The sequence below is a fragment of the Lynx rufus genome, unplaced genomic scaffold (genome assembly GCF_022079265.1).
Source record: "Lynx rufus isolate CCGP_SWC_20201006 ecotype Redwood Valley unplaced genomic scaffold, mLynRuf1.p SCAF_9, whole genome shotgun sequence".
NCBI lineage: Eukaryota > Metazoa > Chordata > Mammalia > Carnivora > Felidae > Lynx > Lynx rufus.
In genome coordinates this window covers 89259722-89280153 of record NW_025814897.1, presented here as the reverse complement: position 1 = coordinate 89280153, position 20432 = coordinate 89259722, and the positions used below count along the sequence as shown (strand labels likewise).

Genomic DNA, 20432 nt, shown 5'->3' with positions numbered 1-20432 from the left:
CAAGGTGAAGGTGCTGGCAAATTCAGTTCCCGGTGACTCTCTCTTCTTGGCTTGTGCATGACTGCAAGCTGTTTGCTTGCCTGGCCTTTCCTTGGTGCATGGAGAGAGAGCAAGCTCTCTTACGTCTCTCTGATAAGATCACTAAGCCCTCATGATCTACTTACCCACAAAGGCCGTGTCTTCAGACACCATCACACTGGAGATTAGGGCTTGAACAAACGAATTTGGTGGTGGGGGAACACCACAGCAGTACTGTAGGGGAGCCTCAGTTTCCTCACTGGTGTGATGGGGACAATAATCACACATTCTAGGGGGTTGAGAGCGTTGTGCCTGGAACACAGTCACCTATCAATAAATGTTAGCTACTATTATCGTTATTACTGATGCTCAATAAAATACAGTTCTTCTAGAATACGTAAAAACAATGTGACAGTGGTGTAGTGAGTACCATGATGTTGTTACTCAGTGGAAAACATGCTTCAGATCCGGGTGTCACGGCTTCTCAATCATGTTCTCACAGATTGCACGTGAGACCACCAACCTCTCTTGCTTTAAAACTCAGAGACAAACAGGGCTTCCTAACAAAGCCCTTCTTTTGAAGCCAAACAAGATGAATTCTGGTCCCTGAATTCTTGGCCCATCAAGTTCACACTGTTAGATGAAAAATTAAGAGATGGAAGAATGGACCAGCGACCAATGATCGGGATTGATTAATTCAGAGTTTTCGGTGTTGGAAGGGATGGGGAGGGAGTCTCAGGGGCCGGCATGGCATTGCAATCCAGCAGATAAGTGTTCCAATCCCAGCAGACCATGGTCAACCTGTTTGACCCTAAGTTTCTCCATCCATCCAATTTGTGGTTTGCCCAGATGGAACGTAGATGCTACCATATGTACTTTGCAGGGTTACTGTGCAGTTCTGCTGTGACAATGTGTGTGTCATACCTTGCACAGAATCCAAGAACCGGCCTCAGAGAAGTGGGCTAGTGAGTGGCACGACAGGAAAAGCAGAAAGGGATAGAGAGATGGAGAGGAGATCACTGCCCCAAGAAGCGGTCGCAGGACTTAGAATCACCCAGACACTCTGCCCATGGTAGGATGAGGGTATTAATTGGGATAGAGGGACTGTGTGGGGGAACCAACTGCCAGGAAGAATTCTCTTTATAGGATTTCGTCTCACACAACCCAGAGGGACCAGGCAGACCGTGTGGCCAAAGTGCAAAGGGATGTGTCAGAGTGACTCATAACAGAAGCAACTGATGTTGTAAATAAAACGGCCGAGGCCACGACTGTTGGGATTTGGGAAGTCCCCCTTTCCTAGTGTTGTTGTCCTTGTCAGGGAAATGGCTGAGAATTCCCACCTTGTAACTCTTGGGGCTTTAGAGAAGTTTTTATTGCAAAGTGACCTCACCCTGCCCAGATTTCCTGATAAGATAATTCACATTTACTGGGCGGTGGCAATCTGCCTGGCCTCTTCTAAGTGCTTTTTATTTATTAGCTCCTGATACCCCATGAGTGAGACACCATTATTATCTCCTTTGCTGCAGATAAGGAAGTCAAGGCGCAAAGAGGTTGAGTAAGTTGCTCAAAGTCATGCGGTTAATCATTGGAAGAGCTGGGGTTTGAATCCAGGTTGTTTAATCCCATAATCCTCATTGATAACCACTAATATTACTACCTCCTATGACCCAGAAGGATCCCAGGAATACGGGGTTCTTGAAGCCTTAACACCAGCTCCGCAATGAAGGGGCAGGGGAATAGCACAGATGGGTTCTGTAGACCCCACCTAGGGGAGGAGTCTCTATGGTGACAGGTCTAAATCTGGAAGGATGGCACTATGGAAAAACCAATGTAAACTACGAAACCTCCTAGGGCCTTTCCTCATAGGTAAGATTAGGTAAATTCGGGTCCCTCCCCACTGTAAGACCTGTAAGGATTCTGTGCTTGGTCACAACAATGGTCTGGGCTCTTTCAAACCGGTCTGGGAGCCCAACTCTTAGTTTGGAGCTAGCTGGCCCACTCTAGAAAGTCTGGAATTATCTAACTGCAAATAAAGCCCCTCCTTTTCTTTACAGCACCCACAAAAGCAAGTTGGGAGTCTATATTTTCAAAAGCATCTTTCCATTTAGAAATGACGACTTTTGTAAATGGCATCCAGAAAAAAGGGAGACAGGTTATTGCCCTTTGCTGGACCACAGAGACCCCCTGGTGTCTAGACAGGGCACTCGAGCCCTAGATGAAACCCTCCTCCAGAGACAACTTCAAAATGGTGCTGGGTGTGCCCTTGGCATTGCAAGTGGTGAGATGCTTCAGAAAGAAAGCCTCCTGTTATTTCATTATCTTTTCTTGGCGCCCTCGTTTTGAATAATGTATTTTCCAGTCCATGGTGAAATGTCCAGGCGTCTCAAACTTAATGTCATTTGGAATCTGTTGATTTGTTTCCCTCATGTCCACTCAGTTGGGTCTGGATATTTGCTATTGTGAGTTCTCATGTTAACATTGGCAGTGGCCTCCTCAGACTCTTGCCTCCAAGTCCAGATGTCTCTGGGGCTGACGGAGAGGTAAAGGCGTAAGCAGAAATGAATGCAGTGATGTTCCCATGGGAGGATTAAGGGCAATTTGTTTTCCTCCTTTATTATTTCCTTGCCTGCTTCAGAGCCCCGCTTACCTTAGTTGAGCCCTGTGATATATTAGGCTAGTTGGCTATCATGCTGAGGATAAGGCTCCGATCCATGGATTTATAAACTTCCATCACAGTTGAGTAGAATCCAATAGACCCTAATTCCTGGGTCTCAGTACTCTAGATTTCTCCATTCCTTGAGAAAGAAAAGAACCTTTATGACTGCCGGGAAAATTGGAGCTTCAAGTTGCCTGCCAGGGATGGTTTTTCCAAGTCCTCTTTCTCCTGTGACCTGGTCTTCTCTGTTCTCTCAGCCTCACGGCCACGCTGGCGAGCGTCGGTGCGGCCAGTATCCCCAGCGCGGGCCTCGTCACCATGCTTCTCATCCTGACGGCTGTGGGCCTGCCAACGGAGGACATCAGCCTGCTGGTGGCTGTGGACTGGTTGCTGTAAGTGCTGGTGGATGGGGCTCTGCTGGGGATGTGAGTACTGCCTCCCAGAGGCAAGGTTTCAGCCAAGGTCTTAGCCAATCCCCGTGACAACTCCCTCTCTCCTTTCCTCCCTTCTTCCCTCTAACATTTACGGAGAGCCTGACTGGGAACCAAAGAGGAAGAAGGAATCCTTGAGGGCCTCACAGTCCAGTGGAGGAATCACATAAATTATAATACAAAGTTTAAAGCATCACAGTAAGGAACCCACTACTGATGCCTGCGGAGGGTCTCAATCCATGATGTCGAGTGAAGAAACACGAGGGAGTGTATGCTGTATGATCCCGTTTATATGAAGCCCTAGGAAAGACAGTATAATCTCTAGCGATAGAAAGAGCTTAGTGGTTGCCTGGGCCTGGAGGGGGTGAAGAGACTAACTGGGAAGGGGCACAGGGAAATCATGAGGGGTGGTAGAAATGTTCTGTAGGCACCGGTATGCACAGGTGTCTACATTTGTCAAAACTCATCAAACCATGCACTTAAAATGGATACATTTTATTGTATGTTAATTATACTTCAATAAAATAGATCAAAAAATAGCACACAGATATAAAAGGATAGTGATGTGTGCTCTGCACCTGTGAGCACTGCCATATTAAAGGAGGGTCGTACATTGTCCAGGGCCTGGCCCTTCAGGAGGTGTTCTTTCGGAGATTGTTACTTGCTCTCTGTTGTTGTGACCTTGGTTATTTTATTACCCTACCCGTAGAGATAAGCCAAATTATGAAACGAGCCTAAATGTCCATCAACTGACGAACGGATAAAGAAGATGTGGTTTATATATACGATGGAGTACTAGTCGGCAGTGAGAAAGAATGAAATCTGGCCATTTGCAGCAATGTGGATGGAGCTGGAGGGTATTATGCTAAGTGAGATAAGTCAGGCAGAGAAAGACAGATATCATATGTTTTCACTCATATGTGGATCCTGAGAAACTTAACAGAAGACCATGGGGGAGGGGAGGGGGAAAATTACCAAGAGGGAGGGAGACAAACCATAAGAGACGCTTAAATACTGAGAACGAACTGAGGGTTGATGGGTGGGGGAGAAGGGAAAGGGGGTGATGGGCATGGAGGAGGGCACCTGTTGGGCTGAGCACTGGGTGTTGTATGGAAAGCAATTTGACAATAAATTATATTTAATATAAAAAATAAATATTAAAAAATAAAATGAAAGGCTAGTGATAGAAAGAGGCACCCATCCTAGTCCAGAGTGGACGAATCAGGAAATAATGAAAATGGCAACTGAATTTGCATGGGTACTGTATGTCAGCCACTGCACCAGGCACTTTATATCTTATGCTCTCTAACCTTGAAGTTTTGGTATTATCACTCTTGTTGTATAGATGAGGAAACTGAGGTGTGGGGAGGTAAGGTGACTTGAGAGTGAACAGAGATTTGACTCTAGGTTGGCTGGGTTTGGGAGGCCACCACATTCTTCATCGTGGCTCTAGTCAAGCTTCCAAAGTAGTGATAGCTGAGCTGACTCATAACTGGTAGGGGGATGTAGGTAGAGAAGGAAACAAGACCTTCCAATCAAGGCCATGTGCAAAGGCACTGAGGCAGCCAGCAGTGTGGGGACCTAGGAGTGATGTGGCATTGATGGAGCACAGAGTGGGAGGCAGGGATTGGTGAACAGTGGGGCAAAAAATGGATACCATGTACGGCCATGCAGAGAAATTTGAACTTGACTGTGTACGCGCGGCCTAGCTACCTTTCCCAGTGTGTTTATCCGTGAAGGGCATTTTCCAAATGTAGGACACTCACTGCCCATTCACAAAGGTGGGCATGTCTGGCCAGAAGGTCCCCAGTAAGGAGATGGGAGTCGATCTTGCTAAGAGCCCACTCAGCCTCTCACGTTCTGTGGAGTACACACTGATGCCTCATGTCCAGTCTTGGAGCTAAGGGACAGGGACCGAGGAATGCTGTTGGGTTCGGTGTCAGAGCAGAGTGACAAGTGCTGATGCAGAGGTCCAAGGCCAAAGTGCCCACACACTTTTAAAAACTGTTCCACATGGCAGTGACAATGCTTCTGACATCTATCAGCATAGATTTTAGGAGCCAGGAGCCATCTTTAATGGACTCGAGTTTCCCACATGCTAAAACCACAGTTCCTTCCCCCTTCATTCACCCTTCCAAAGAGAAAAATGTGCACGTGGCTGAAAGGAAGGACATCTGGGAAGCTAGGAGGGAGACTGGCCTCTCCGTAGAACTTGTCTGCTGTTAAGGTTTAGGCGAGAATGGAGAAGTGGCTCCCTGGAGGTGATCTCTTCACCTCAGGGAGGGCTGCGAGGAAGGTCATGGATCTTCCTGACTGGCTCTTTCATCACCAGAGATATGCTCTGGAAATACCTTCAGTGGGAAGGTGACGAGTAAGCGAAATAGCCTTGTATCTGTCTCTGCCAGTGTCTCTTAGGGGGTGGGGTGGGGTCGTCTCCGCTAGCTTGGTTATTCTCGGCGCCTGTGAGGGCCCCAAGGGGAGCCTTTCTCAGGACGTCAGTTCAGACCACACAGTCATGGCCGCTGCGACTCAGTGGTGGTGTGTGGGTGGAAGCATTGGGAGGGGATGGGATGAAGGAGGCGAAGGAGTGGGGTAGGCTTCAGTAGGGGAGGACAAGGGGGAAATGAAGGCATTTTCAATAGTTTAGGGTCAGTAGGAGCTCAATAAATGTGTGCTCAGTTTAACCACAGACTTGCTGCGTATAGGGGCCTTTCCACACAGGAAGAAAGACAGAGGAAGCTATTAAAATTAAATCTGCTTCCCCTGTGACTTTTGCTTACTAGGTCCTCTGACCCTTTGTTCCTTGAACCTCCTGAACCCGTGTATCATCGGGCTACCTTACCTGCTGTGAGTACGTTGCCTAGCCTCTTCTTGGGTTTGTTTCGGAGGCTTGGATTCCACCATTAGAGGTTTATCTTTTCAAAAAATTGTCATTATAGAGGCTGCCTCCCCTCATTCTAATGTAAATTCCTTACTTTGAGTGAAAAACAAATGCAGTAATATCATCAGGAGATGCAGAAAAGGAGATGATACTTGGCGGAGTTCTTTGCATCTGTTGGCGATTAATTCCTAAAGAGCCCTAAGGGCTGTTTCACAGATGAGTAAACCAGGAATCAGAAAGGGTTAAGTGTCTTGCCTACAGCACTGGAGAGCTACGTCCCACCTGACACAACTTCGTACTTAGAACCAAGGAGATCTAGCAATGGGCAGAAGCAAAGAGGCCCAAGGAAAGGTTAGGGAAGACAGACCTATTAGGGTCACCTCTGATTTTACATAATAAAAGGGAATTTTCCATTTGACCTGTTTTTTCCTCCTCTCAAGATTAGAACAAAAGAGCAGAAAAAGCCCAAGTGGGGACAAATGGGGTACAATCAAGGTCTCAGCTACTCTGAGACCATTGTGGACCCTGGTCTTCTTGGCAGTCGTTTGCTTCCAAGCCTGTTGGATGAGAGTCATTTCATGAAACATCCAAGACCCTGCCCACTTCTGACCTAAATGCCAGCGAATGGAATCGGAGGGCTGGGTCCTCCCCGATCACCCCACACTAGCGCTCTCGTGTGCATACTTGCACGGAGAGCAGGGCGTCCTAACTCCATGGTGGAATCATGCCAGCTGCAGGGAGTTGGCCGAACCCAAGAATGATGATACATTTGGATTACCTGTATTGATGAAACCGTATATGAGAAAACTCGATCCCAGGCTGGCAGTGGAAAGGAAGGAAGAAATGAAGAGCTGTTCTCTGGTTCTGGGGTCTGATCTCAGGTGCAGGGGGTGGCGGTGGGGGGCGCGAGGGGCATGTAACTGGAGAAAGGAAAGCAAAGGGGCAGGAGCCCCGGATCTGAGCTCTGCGCTTTTTCTCTGGAGGACTTCGCACAAGCTACTCTCTGGACTTCCCCTGTGTCACGTGGACAATGGGAATGGGAACTTGTCGGCTTAAAAGCGGAGTCTAGACCCAATGCCCTTGAGTGCCCTTCTGGTGTTAAGACCCGGACTAGGATTCTGCTGGTGATGGATGTTTGTACACAAATAAGCCAGAACGTTCCTTTTAAGAAGAGAAGAAAAAACGGAGGATAGAGGATCCTGGGAAAATGTGCGTAGGGGTCTGTAGCTAGGTCAGATCTGCTTTGAATTAGTAATGGTGGTACATTCTTTCTCGCCAGCAAGTGGAGTTCTGGAAACATGCTCTTGGTCATGGGCTCCGTGGCTGTTGGGGGCCCATTACAGTGTGAATGGGGTAGGGGGGAGGGTTGAGACAGAGGTGTGGGGGAGGCTGGCCGTTCCCTAGTAAAATAGTGGGTGGGGGAAAAGCAGAGAAAAGGAAAAGGTGAGGGGATTTATTATTCTCTCCGGGCAAAGCTTGTAAGCTCTCATAACTCTAGCAATTTTTCAATTTAAAACCAAGCAAAGCCCGCGGTGACATTTAATGTCCGACAGTGTTTGCCAGCTGCTGGAGATCTGCCAGCCTCCTTACTGCCCGCCAAGCCCTGGATGCTTTTCAGTGGGCAGGCTTAGCTGCTCTGTAAATGTCATGGTGAAAACCAAGACTCTGGGCCCTGAAAAATGCCGGGAGTCCTCAAACACCGGATGGGCGGGGCTGGTAAAACCAGAACCTTCCCCTGGGGCCAAGAAGCCCTTTGTGTCGGGAATCCTCCACTGATATTTATAAGAGACCTCGCTGACACCCCTCTCTCTCTGAAGGCAGCAGGATGGAGTGAAAACTGGGAGCCAGTCCCAGGAAGAAGTCGTAAATAACTGGGTCTGGCCACAGGTGGCCAAAGGGAAGCCAAAATAAAGTGAAAACCCAAGTGGATCTGCGGCTCATTTATCACATGAGACTGCTGGGGAGGTCTTTCCTGGGGACACATTTACTAGCTGGGGGATAGAGGTGAACTTACTAGGAAGACCTTAAGGGCCTCCACCCTTTGGCGGGGGTGTGTGTGTGGGGGGTGCTCTCTGAGGCTCCCTGTTAACATCCCTCCCTGGAGGGAATAGAGCAGGGATTCTCAAACCTGAGCACACACCCAAACCTCCTGGAGATTCAGGAGGTCTGGGGTGGGGACCAAGAATTGACATTGCCAAGGAGTTCCGAGGTGATGCAGGCCAGGGACCTCACTTCCAGAAACCAGAGACTGGAGACGCGGAAGGGGGAGTAGGAGTCCCTGATTGTGGGTATCTAAGCACCTCTACGGTTTTTGAATACCAGTTGACAGTTCACGCATCCAGCCGTCGAGAACAGATGGAAAGGACTCGGGATACTCATAGCTAATACCTAGCAAGTGCTCCTGAAATATCAGGCAGTGTTCTAAGCACTTTACAGGGACCTGTTTCAAAGGTGCCCCCAATGATGAGACCGGTTCATAGTATTATCCCCATTTTACAGTTGAGGAGACTGAGGCTCAGAGGAAAGTAATTTATCCCAATGTAGTGGATATCGAGTGACTGAACTAGGATTCAAACCCAGGTGATCTGGCTGTCCCTTGGGGGTCCAGGCCCGCCAATCTGGGGTCTCGTTCTCTTCTTTAAGACACACTCGTGCAGCTATGTGTGATCGAAACCCCACTCCATGTCTGGTGGAAGAGAAGACCAATCCCTCCATCTACCACATCTCTGAAGATGCTGGGAGTTTATTGTTGAAGTCTTGTGCCGTGACTCCCTGCTCCCACCAGAGTTCTTTTCTACAACTTTCCTGACCTCCAGTGATGTCAACGCCAGCTGGGATGTCACTCTTTCCCCCTGAGTCCTTCCCTCCCCTGCCAACGCGTCCCTGACTCGAAGCATCGAGATTGCAGTTTGGGGGTGGGGTGGGGGTGGGGCTACAGTTCTGCGCAGCAAGAATCATTCTTCAATGCATCACAAAAGAAATATGTGTTCACGGAAAAACAAAGGGGAGGGGCAGAGCTCAGGAGAGTTATAAGATGAAAAAGACAAAATCTCCCTATATTTGCAATTGAATCTTGAGTTTTGTTTCCCTGAAGTAATAATCAGTGTGAATAATTTCAGGGAGCACGGAAGCAAAAATTGAGTGTTAGGCACCTTTTCTCCTTAAAAAATAAATCCTTGGGGCGCTTGGGCGGCTCAGTTGGTCAAGTGTCTGACTCTTGATTTCGGCTCAGGTTGTGATCTCACGGTTGGTGAGTTCAAGCCCCGTGTCAGGATTCTCTTGGGATCCTCTCTCTCTCTCTCCCTCTCTCCATGCCCTTCCAACCCTCTCAAAATAAATAAACTTAAAAAAATAAAAAATAAAAAATAAATCCTTTAGTGCCTGCCACCCCCTTCTAGGGACCTGTCCCTGCCCAGTTTTTCCCTTTGGTCCCAATCTCTCCCTGTGTTGCTGGGCCTCCCTGTGTTTGCCCCTGGCGCTCAGGACACGTGTCTTGTTTTTGTAGGCAAGGTAATTTGGGCTCTGTCTCTCCCTCCTCCTCCCTCTCCATCTTGCCCTTGCCCTAACTTTTCACCTCCAAGACGCCCAACCAGACATTTGCTGAACAAAAGACAGTCCTCTTTCTGGAGTTAACCTGCTCTCTTTAACAGCCCCTCCCCACCCCTCCTTCAATGCACCCGCCCACCCCCCACCGGGTTCCCCCACCCTGCCCATATCACAAATAGATACAACATGGTGTCCACGCTCAAAGAGCTTATCACCTAGTAATGGGGACAGATGTGGTCAAAAAAATCCCAACCTGAGTGTGCTAAGTGCAAAAAGAGGAATGCACAAGACTTCGTGGAAGAACAAAAGAGGAAGTGGTCTACTCCCCTTTTCACTGGGACTGAGAAGATGAGGAGTAGGAGGGGAAGAAGGAAGAGGGGGATGGGCCAACAGCTGAGCACTGGGTTGGTGTCAGACCTTTTATATGCAGAGTTTGGCCGAGGTCCTCTTGATGACAAGCACTCAGGACACATTAACAGTTACTATCTTCTCGACAAGCTTGGAAGGAGGGATTACTTTCCATATTTTACAAATGAGCAGGAGAAGCTAAGTGACTTGGCCTGCCGGAGCCAGGATTGCAATCAGGGCTCCCATCCAGAGTTCACACTCTTAACCAATGCTTCCGTAGGCCCTCCTTCCCTTCTCAACCCCATGTGGCTTTAGCCCTTGGATGTTTAGGATTGTGCCAGCCTTCTCAGGCCTGGGGCCTCGGGCGGCCCCTCCGCCTTTACTGTGCACCCTGCATTCTGAGAGGCAGACATGATGGTTTGTTTCCTGTGAATGTTAAGTTGAGTCACATGAAATTGCCAATATGTGACCTTTGGGAACTTGTAGAAGCGGCAACTTCATATGGTTCAGCCCAATTCAAAGACCCAGATGACCCTGAGTGACCCTGCTCCCTTGGCTCTGTTATTCTGTGAGAACCAGGACTTGCAGACAATTCTAACACCTTCCTGCCAGAGGTTTTTTTTTTTTTTAATTTTTTTTTCTTAACGTTTTTATTTATTTTTGAGACAGAGGGACACAGAGCCTGAGCAGGGGAGGGGCAGAGAGAGAAGGAGACAGAGAATCCGAAGCAGGCTCCGGGCTCTGAGCCATCAGCACAGAGCCCGATGCGGGGCTCGAACTCACAGACTGTGAGATCATGACCTGAGCCGAAGTCGGACACTCAACCAACTGAGCCACCCAGGCACGCGAGTTCGGATCTCCCCTCTGTCCCCTTTTCACAGGTCCGACACAGAGTGTCCAGACTCAAGGACAGCATCAGGCACTCTGAAATTCTTTTTTTTTTTTTCAACGTTTTATTTATTTTTGGGACAGAGAGAGACAGAGCATGAACGGGGGAGGGGCAGAGAGAGAGGGAGACACAGAATCGGAAACAGGCTCCAGGCTCTGAGCCATCAGCCCAGAGCCTGACGCGGGGCTCGAACTCCCGGACCGCGAGATCGTGACCTGGTTGAAGTCGGACGCTTAACCGACTGCGCCACCCAGGCGCCCCTGAAATTCTTTTTACCAAGTAGGCTTGAAGCTCCTGAGGTCAGCAGGGTTTCCTGAACAGTCAAGGCTGGTTGTGAGGCAAAATGAAAGCATTTGCCTGTGGAGAAATTTTCCATAGGTGAACCATAAACTCCCATATCCCGTTTTTGGCCACACTTGGACTTCCCCAGAGTTGGTCAGACATCCCCCCTGGTGGCCTCAATGGCAAACCAAAAAAATCCTATCTCCCGTCTCCCACCATCTTCCCCTCGCTCTCTTTACCTTCTCAGTCAATCGTCTTGAATAAGACGATTATAAATAATATCACTACTCACTCAGTTCTCATTCACTTTTCTACCCGTGGCGAGCTGGCTTCTGTCTCTGCCTCTGGCTTGCAACTGCCCTGGCAGTGATGGCCTCTTTGTTGCTAAAACCAAGGGGCACTTCTTTTTCTTCTCTTACCTGATCTCCAGGCAGTCATTGGAATTGTCCATCACACCCTTACTTTTGCAACATGCTTCCCTCAAACTCTTCTAAGTTTTCTTCCACCTTGGCGGACTCCTATTCCTTTGCCCACTCCTTAAGTGTTGGTCACTCTCAGCGTTCTAGATAAGACTGTCTTTTCTTCCCACTCTGCATTCTCTCCAAGAATGAACCAAAAACGCCTGTGGCATCTCCCCATGGCCTCTTTAGGTGTCGCCTCCTAATTCACTACCTGCAGCCCAGTTGTCGGTCCTGATCTTTAGTCCAGATTCCCAACCACTTGTGGCACATCTCTCCTTTGCTGGGTCCCAACCCTCAGCCCCAGTATGTTCAAGCTGACATGAGAACCTTTCTCACCCCGACCCGTCATGTCCCCTACACATGGTGGTACGGTCTACTGGTTGCCAGTAGACATATCAACGCCAGCTGCCCAAACCCGATACCGGAGAGGAATCCTTGACTCTTTTCTTGTTTATTCTCTATGACCAATCCGTCCTCAAGTCCTGTAATTCTGTCTCATCATCTTCCATCACATCTTCACCAAGTGGGTTTTGCTCTTTCAGCCTTGCCCTTCCTCAGACCAGTCTTCGTACCAGAGCAAGCGTGCCCTTGCTGCTCCTCAGTGGCTCCTCGTGACACTTGGGACAAAGCCCTGACCTCCTGAACTTGGCTGATGAGGCCATACGTGATTTGGTCAGTTCCTCCCTTCTGCCTCTCATTACATTCATTTGCCTCCTGAGTGGTCTTGCGTGCTTCTCTCTCCTCGATTTCACATCATCGATTTCTTCTCTCTAGCTCGTTTTCTCAGACTTATCCACAGGTCCAAACTTGGCACACTTCTACTCAAGCTTTTGCAGCGGCCCAAGTGTAGATAAAATGTCCTACCTACTAAATCCCATAGCGCCCGTAAAGAGAGCGTGGGTTCTTGGAGGAAGAGGGAGCATAGGAAGAGCCATTTCTTGTTCTTCGTTGCCAGGACACTTGACATAGTGCCCTGCACAAAGGTGCTCATTGTACGCCTGTTGAATGAATGAATGAATGAATGAATGAGCTAACAAAGAACTCAGCAAGTATTAGAGTCTGTGTTGTCTTCTTATTTCTGTGTAGCCATTTTGATGCTCTTGTGCTCCTGCAGTCTTTAATGAGTAGTTATGGCATTCCAAATATTTCTCTCATTTTATTTAACTCTCATAATCTTCTGTGAGGTTCGGATTAGCCCCATTCCATATTTCATGGTCAGGTGAGAGGTGATTTGCTTAAGGTAAGAGAGTCAGAAGATCTGGGTTGAGCTTCCAGCCCTAAGTCCAGGGCCCTTTCCTTCTTGATTTTGGTGTCGAACATCAGTATGCTTTGATTCTGCCCAGTTCTGTCTTCCATTCATTCCTGGCCTGATAGCTATTTCCTCTGGCCAGGTTCATTTTCAAACTCAAGGAGACCTGACACGGGTGCCTGTATGGCTCAGGTCATGGTCTCGCAGTTTGTGGGTTCAAGCCCTGCGTTGGGTTCTGTGCTGACCGCTCAGAGGCTGGAGCCCGCTCCGGATTCTGTGTCTCCCTCTCTCTCTGCCTTTCCCCCACTCATGTTCTGTCTCTGTCTCAAAAATAAATAAACCATAAAAAAATTTAAAAAAAAAAAAAGTAAAAGGAAATTTGAGAGTGTGGAATAGATATCCTAGTCAAAAAATTTGGTTCAGTGGCTTCTTTGGAGAGTAGAGATTTGGTATCAGAGAAAGTCAAGAGTTGAAGAAACAAGAGTTTGTAAACTTGTATCATCCATTTGAGTGGCAATGGATTTATTAAACTTAAAGTCATTAGCCTTTGAGGACTGTGTCTTGTGCTTTTGCCCATAAAATGGGGGTATGAGTGATGGCTGTTCCCTAAAGGGGAAGGAACCAGAATTTAATGAATGTCAACTGTGGATCAGGAACTGGTTTTGTCTTCTTGAAATGCTATAAAATAGGTATTTTGCCTGCCTGAGAAAAATTCTGGTAGAGGAAGTCACCCAGGTTACACGGCTAGTAAGTGGCTGAACTAGGTTCAGATTCAGAGCTTTCTGGCTCCCAGGTGCTTTGCATCATGTGGCAGACAGTGCATTCTGGAGGCACACGTCCTGTGCTCAGATTTTTCGTTTCTATGACTTCACTAGGATGTGTGACTTTGGGAAGCCATTTAATCTCTCCAAACCCCTGTGTTTCAATTTCCTCAGTGTGGATAACAGTACTTCTTACAGCATTGTAGTGAGGATTAAACAAGGTAATATCTGGAAAGCATATACTTCTACATATTAAATGTAATATATCAGCCCCTATCATCATCACCCCACCATCACCTTTGGTCCTTCTACTTGAAAAGGACGTAGATTCTCCTGGGCCGTGATACAAACGAGTACCCAGTGGATTCCTCTTGGCGTCTTTAGCGCTCTTTGGAATTTAACCATTGGCCAAGGATGTTGGGTGCGTGACTCAGAACACACACCAGGAGGGATTGAAAGTAAAGTTGAAAAACAACAGAGTAGGCCACAGCTAAATGATGGGCAAATAACTCAGCTGGTTGGTTGGGAGTGCTACCATGGGAAATGTCCCACAAATGTTTATGGATGTTTTCAGGGGGAGATAGTAGCTTAACTAGGCATGTTTGGATGTTCTACCTAGGAGCTGCCAAAAATATGTTTAAATTAACTTCATAAGAATAATGGTAATATTTAAAGTACACCTCATGTAATAACTAATGTTTTGTGAATCCTTGCTAAATGTCTGGAACTGTACTAAGCATATTGCTATCTTATTTAATCTTCAACCCAAGGTGGTAGATATTTTTATTATTTCCATTTCATAGTTAATGCAACTAAGGGTCACAAAGGTTAACTAGGGTCAGGGTTGTCCAACAAGTAAAAGAAAAAAGTGGCATCTGAATCCAAGTCGGGCTGTCTCCAGAGCCCATAGTTTTTCTTAATCATCATTATGTATGCCTTCTCATACCCTGTCTCTGCCTCAAATGCCTAATTTTGTGGATGACTTAAAGACCCAGTCTTCGTTCATGTATAGATTTTACCACCCTGCGGCAGATTCTCCAAAGTGGAAAGGAAGAGAAGAGCATTCTTAGATGGAGAGATGCCCCTGAGAGCTGATGTCAGGGTCTGATCTTGACTTTTGTATGGGCAGGATCTTCCCACTTGAACCCAGAGGATAGCTGCTCACAAGCTCCTTGCGAGGAAGCCAGTCCTCTTGGTGCAGCGTCATTCTTCTTCTCTAATGAGAAATAGATTGGATGGTAGCAACTAGAATTTATTTTAGGCCTTTGTTCTAAGAACCAATTAAGACTTTCACTTTGCCTTGAACTGATTCTGGTGTCCTTATGCATATTTTTTGAATTAAAGGCTAGAGTGTCCTGGACAGAGATTTTAGCAGCATTTTTGCTTAAATTCTTTTTAAAAAAGTTTCCAGCACCCTTCTCTTTCAGACTTTGAGTATCTCATAAACATGGTTAGAAGGACTTTTCACACCAATCTGAACTAGTGGACGACAGAACACCACTTACTCTTAAGAACTTAGTTTTCCTGGTGCTGACGTTCTGAGAGGGAAGGTTCTGGGCCATCCTGCTTTTTTTTTTTTTTTTTTTTAAATCAGAACATGGGAAACAAGATTGGAGGGAGGGTTTTTCTTAACACTTCCTGATTCAAGAGGCACTCTGGAAGATTTAAATTTTTTTTTTTTTTTTGGTTAACAGAGAGAGCAAGACAACGTATTTTGGTTTTTCCAGGACACAGAGTCACTGTGCTTATTGGTCAGGGAGAAAATTGTGGCCAGGTTTCTCACCCATCAGCTGTGCCTGTGCCTGTATATATGTATGTGTCGGTGGGAGACTGAGGTGCAGAGGGAAAGGCAATGTTAATTTCAATCCTTACGAAGAGATGAATTTTCTATCATGGGAGAATTCACAGGTAGGATTAATAAGTAAAATAAGTGGATGTGATCTGGGGTCCTTGAAGAACAGTGGAAATCAAGAGGACACAGCTAACAGTGTCTGGAGCTTTGGGTGCTAATTCCGAGATCTGAGAATTATTGTCTTCCAATTCTTCCTTCTCTCCTTTCTCTTTGCTGTTGTTTATTGGGTTTCTACCATCCATCAGACGTTTTGCTAAGGCCTTTACGTACATTATCTCATTTGATTGTCACACAAGTTTATGAGACAGATATGATTGCTCTCTCCGGTTGACCAACAAGGAAATCAAGGCTCATAAAGATTAAGTAACTTGGCCCAGATCAGGCAAAGGGAAAAGTAGAGCCAGAACTCAACCCCGGGTTCTAGGCCTTGGCCTCTCAACCACCATGTCACTGCTTCTTCGCTAAACATTCTTGTTCTTTGTTCCCAGGGACAGGATGAGGACTTCAGTCAATGTTGTGGGTGACTCCTTTGGGGCTGGGATTGTCTATCACCTCTCCAAGTCTGAGCTGGATACTATTGACTCCCAGCATCGAGTGCATGAAGATATTGAAATGACCAAGACTCAGTCCATTTATGATGACATGAAGAACCATAGGGAAAGCAACTCTAATCAATGTGTCTATGCTGCACACAACTCTGTCATAGTAGATGAGTGCAAGGTACCTTTCCCATTCATGGATATTGAGACCTGTATATAATAGTGCATGCTCAGTTTCCTAAGACAAGCACCAAAAGTCCTGCATGTATTATTGTCACATTTATTTTTCTGAAGAATCATGTAACCCAAGCTTCTATGAGTCCCAGATCATCTAACTCTGTGTCTAACGTGGCAGATCTAACAGTCAAAGAGCCAATCGTTGCTTGTTTCGTCCATGTGATGTAAAACAATCATTTTGACCACCCCCCCCTTTCCACCCACTCCACAAATTTGATTGGTTTTCTTGAACATTTTGCCGAAGAATTTGTGGTTCTTAAGGCTTTGTTGGATTTCAAATATTCTATTCCTTGACTGAAACACTAAGAGAAATACCCCGAATCACTCAATATATGTAGCACAAATATTCCCACTTGCTGGATATTACATGCTGGTCAAAAATGTGCCCACACGACTTTGCGCAACTATTTTTCTCTTAATTATTTTTGTGGGAAGGTGAGTTTTGACCTTGCAGTCACTGTGCTCCAAGAATGGGGAAGCTGTTTCAAGTAAAGGATATCTATCCCTCAGGACAATTATCCCATAGCCACTACATTTCACACAGTGGTGGCACCATCTTTCTTGAAGCATGGATGTTCTGGACTCTTTTCCAAGCTGCTGGGTACTAAGTCTTCAAGCTTGATGGGCTCTGTCTAGCCTTCATTGTAACTAACTTGACATTGTCAAAGACAGAGTGTCATGACCAGAGTGAAGCAAACTTGGAGAAACCCTGGCAGGTGAGCAGAGTCAACTCTGGGAGTTGGGTTGCCCAAATGGTTCCAAGTAGCATCTGAAGGCAATTGGCACCCAGTACAGGTTTCTGATATTCTTTTGATTCCTGCTGACAGGATCTTATTTAATAATTTCTCCCTGGGTTACTTCTGGGTCATTCCAAACATACGCATGGCCTCTGCCAGGCAAATAAGGGTGACACAGAAGTGATTCTCTTTACTGGATTGTAACATAGGTCCAGAAGTCTAATGGGCCAGCAGTAGTCTTTTGCTCATCCCCTCTCTACCGGGCACATGTGTGGGTGAACCAAGGCTCTGGTACAAATTAAGGAAGGACTTAGCCATCAAGAGCAACTGCAAAAACTAATTGACTCAGTGAAAATGATTCAAATTATTCGAAATTCAGATGTATCTAAAGCGCATATTCCATTCTCCTAGGAAGTTAGCTCTTCCCACGTCTAGATGAATGTGCTGGATTATTCCCCGTCAAAATTTGGGTCAACAAGGGTCCACCTTCTCATGAAATGGCTCTGTGCTCTATTTAACAAGTATTTATTGTGTGCCTTGTGGGGTTTAGTTAAGCATCTCATTCCTGTGACCTCCTATATTTTGATCATTCATCAGATATTTATTGAGTGCCCATTATCTGCAAAGCCCTGAAATAGGCAATGGGAGGACAGAAAAGCAAATGTACAATTTTGTAGGAAAGAGAAGGGTTGATTCCAAGTTACTGCCATGCAAGGAAAAAGAATAGCATGAAATAAAATGAAATCACCATATATTTTTACATTTTGCAATTATATGTAAGAAGAATCGTAGTGACTAGCTGCCTGTGGTGTGGCTCTTTTGGAGCTTCTCAAGAGGCTTCCTAATAGCGTTAGAAGGACATGTTTTGAAAAAGATGGTATATAGATATGGAGATACATTTAGATTTCAGACTTCCTGGGTTCTTTTTCTTAAAGGACATTAGGAGAAGTTTGCTATGTTCTTAGAGCAAGAACAACTCAAGCCCCCTAAAGGAAGAGATTTGTGAACTGTCCCTATCACTAGGAAGCAAGCCCATGAGGAGAGACCCTGTTTCCACATTTATCACTGCTGTATCCCAGCACCTAAAGCAGTACCTGGCATGCAGTAGGCGCTCTATAAATATTTGTTGTATGTATCCTTTTAGCATCTTGACCCTGTGTTTTGTTTCAGACAACCTTGTTGCTGGCCAGTTCTGTAGAGATACTGGCTTAGTCTGTCTCTATAACTGACTGCCTACCCAACCACCTGCAAACTTGGTGAATTAGCATTTACATGGTCGAAAGGATACTGAGCGGGTCAGGGACATACCGAATGGCCATGTTGGTTTAATAACTATCTGGCCGTTTGGATTTTTTAGTGAAGTTATTGGGTTCGGCTCACTGAAGGTTAGTTGGCCTCAGCCTTCGCGAGGTGAGGCGAACACCTCTTCCCACCTAGACCAACGAAACTGAGTTGCCACTGATGCACGAGAGGAGGCAGCCAGAGCCATCAAGATGAATTTGCACACTCTCCCGGAATATCTGAGTCACATTTATTCCTGCCTTTGAACTTCCTTCTGGTCCATTCTCCGTCTCACTGTTTTAAAAACCAAGATGGGAGACGTCAGTGCTTCCTGTCAGCCCCCTCCCCTTCCTGCTTTTCTATTACCCAGGTGGTTGGAGCAGAGCAGGGTGGGATGGACCGGGGAGTTAGAGTCCTGGCTTCCTTGAACCGGCTCAGAAAAAGAAATGCCAAAAAAGGGGCTGTCCCGGCCACTTTCGAAACACAGGCCCCAGTATTCAACAACAGTGACGGCCACAGCAGGGCACACCCCCCAGTGCGGCCTGGTGTTCCAAAGGCCGCACAGCATGATTTATACTTTTGTACAGCTATTGATCTGGTTCATCACGGAAAGCCAAATAGGCACATTCAAAGTCAGAGCGAACAGGCAGCTTTCTCCAGGCAGACAGTTTGTTCCTGGCAGTCTTTCTTGAGAGTTCACTGAAGGGGAAACAAATTTGCTGCAGCTCTGGTCAAAATGTTAACCACTTCGAGCGTTGCTACGTCATGTTGGTGTCTGCTGTTTTCAAACTCTTGCCTTGTCCTTGTAGTTGGAAGTTACGTGAGAGCTTTTTAATTGTCATCAGAATAACTGCATGTGGGGTGGTCATGGCTTGTTGCATGGTCTTTCTAGAAAACTATGGGCGCCCACTGGGGGGTGGAGAAACGAATGGCTTCTGTTTTCATTCGCTCGGTTTGTGAAGGGCACTTGTGTTCTGTTCCTAGCATGGTAGTGTGTGTTCCTAACGCATGCGTTTCGCTGCCTCTCGGGTTAAGAAGATCCGATTTCTTTCAAACATTGCTGCGTTTGTCATGTCTCCATATCCTAATGCTTCCATAAATCCAGTCTCTCCATTATGTGGAATATCAGTCGTGGGTTTAAGTTTGCACATGACGTTGAGGACAGACAGATGGAAGGTAAGCTAGGAAAATGATTTAGAAGTGGAGGGGAATACCTCCCACGCTGTGTGAGGGTTCCGTTCTCTTCGAGCCAGGGACGCATAATAGAGACACTCTGGTGGTTATACTTGATTGTTAAATGCCTGCATGGGAATAATTTGGAAATAATTTGGACGTCTGGCTTTTCATTCCCCTTTTCTTCTCGATTTTTAAAGCCTGGATAGCCTACCTGGTATCCACGCCATCATGATTTCTTATTTCGAAACTGGACGTGTATAAATTCCACCTGGCCTCATGGCAACTGAACCCTTCACTAGCTGTGCATGAGTAGAACTAGCTGTCTAGTTCCGGATTTTTCTCTGGTTGTATGGAGTAGCACAAGGGCACCGTTTGTTAAGGGCTGCGTTATTCTCTGACGGGTCTCTGTGTAGCTAGACGCCCCCGCCACCCTGAAAGCATTAGTAGCACTCATGTCCCAAATTGCAGACTCTCTCCAGTTCCTCTGTACTCCCCAAGGCAAATGTGTACTTTTCACCATTTACAAATCAGTGTCGAAAAGCAAGACGGGCTCAAAATCAATTTGGAAAGAACCAGATTTGACACCAACATGTAAGTCACGTAGTGTAACCCGGATCTCGTGCTTCTCCACATAACCCACGGGGTGGTTTTCTGGTTCGTGGCCTGTAAGCTGGATGTTGATGGTGATTATTTTCAGGTGACTCTGGCAGCCAACGGAAAGTCAGCCGACGGCGGTGTTGAGGAAGAACCTTGGAAGCGTGAAAAATAAGGATATGACTCTCAGCAAATTCTTGAATAAACTCCCCAGCTTATCTTATGGTAAAAGAGAGTTCAAAACAAGCTTTCTTTAAAAAGAAAAAAAGATGCATTTATTTCTGTGTTTACTTAATCCGTTAGCCGAGGCTTCGAGGATCTGTTGTGAGTCAGTGATAGGCACGGTGCTGTGTGTTTGCCAAGTCATGCTTCGTAACCGTCTCGTTTTCTCACCCGTGTTATTGTTTGGATGGATGCTGCTGGAGGAACCAGTTGGGACTGAACGCGCATTCTTGCCGGCTTCCCTTTTCTCTCTAAATGCAGAGCCGTGGGCG

At 46.5% G+C, this 20432-nt stretch overlaps 1 protein-coding gene across 1 annotated transcript in view; it reads left to right on the top strand.

Annotated features, from left to right (window-relative positions):
• Window positions 1-20143, top strand: part of SLC1A2 (solute carrier family 1 member 2) — a 50213-nt gene extending 30070 nt beyond the window's left edge. The window contains exons 8-10 of the mRNA XM_047071479.1: window positions 2932-3066; window positions 15863-16094; window positions 20042-20143. Coding sequence (XP_046927435.1) covers window positions 2932-3066; window positions 15863-16094; window positions 20042-20113 — 439 coding nt within the window. The 3' untranslated portion in view covers window positions 20114-20143. The remainder of the gene's footprint in view (window positions 1-2931; window positions 3067-15862; window positions 16095-20041) is intronic.
• Window positions 20144-20432: the final 289 nt, after the last annotated feature.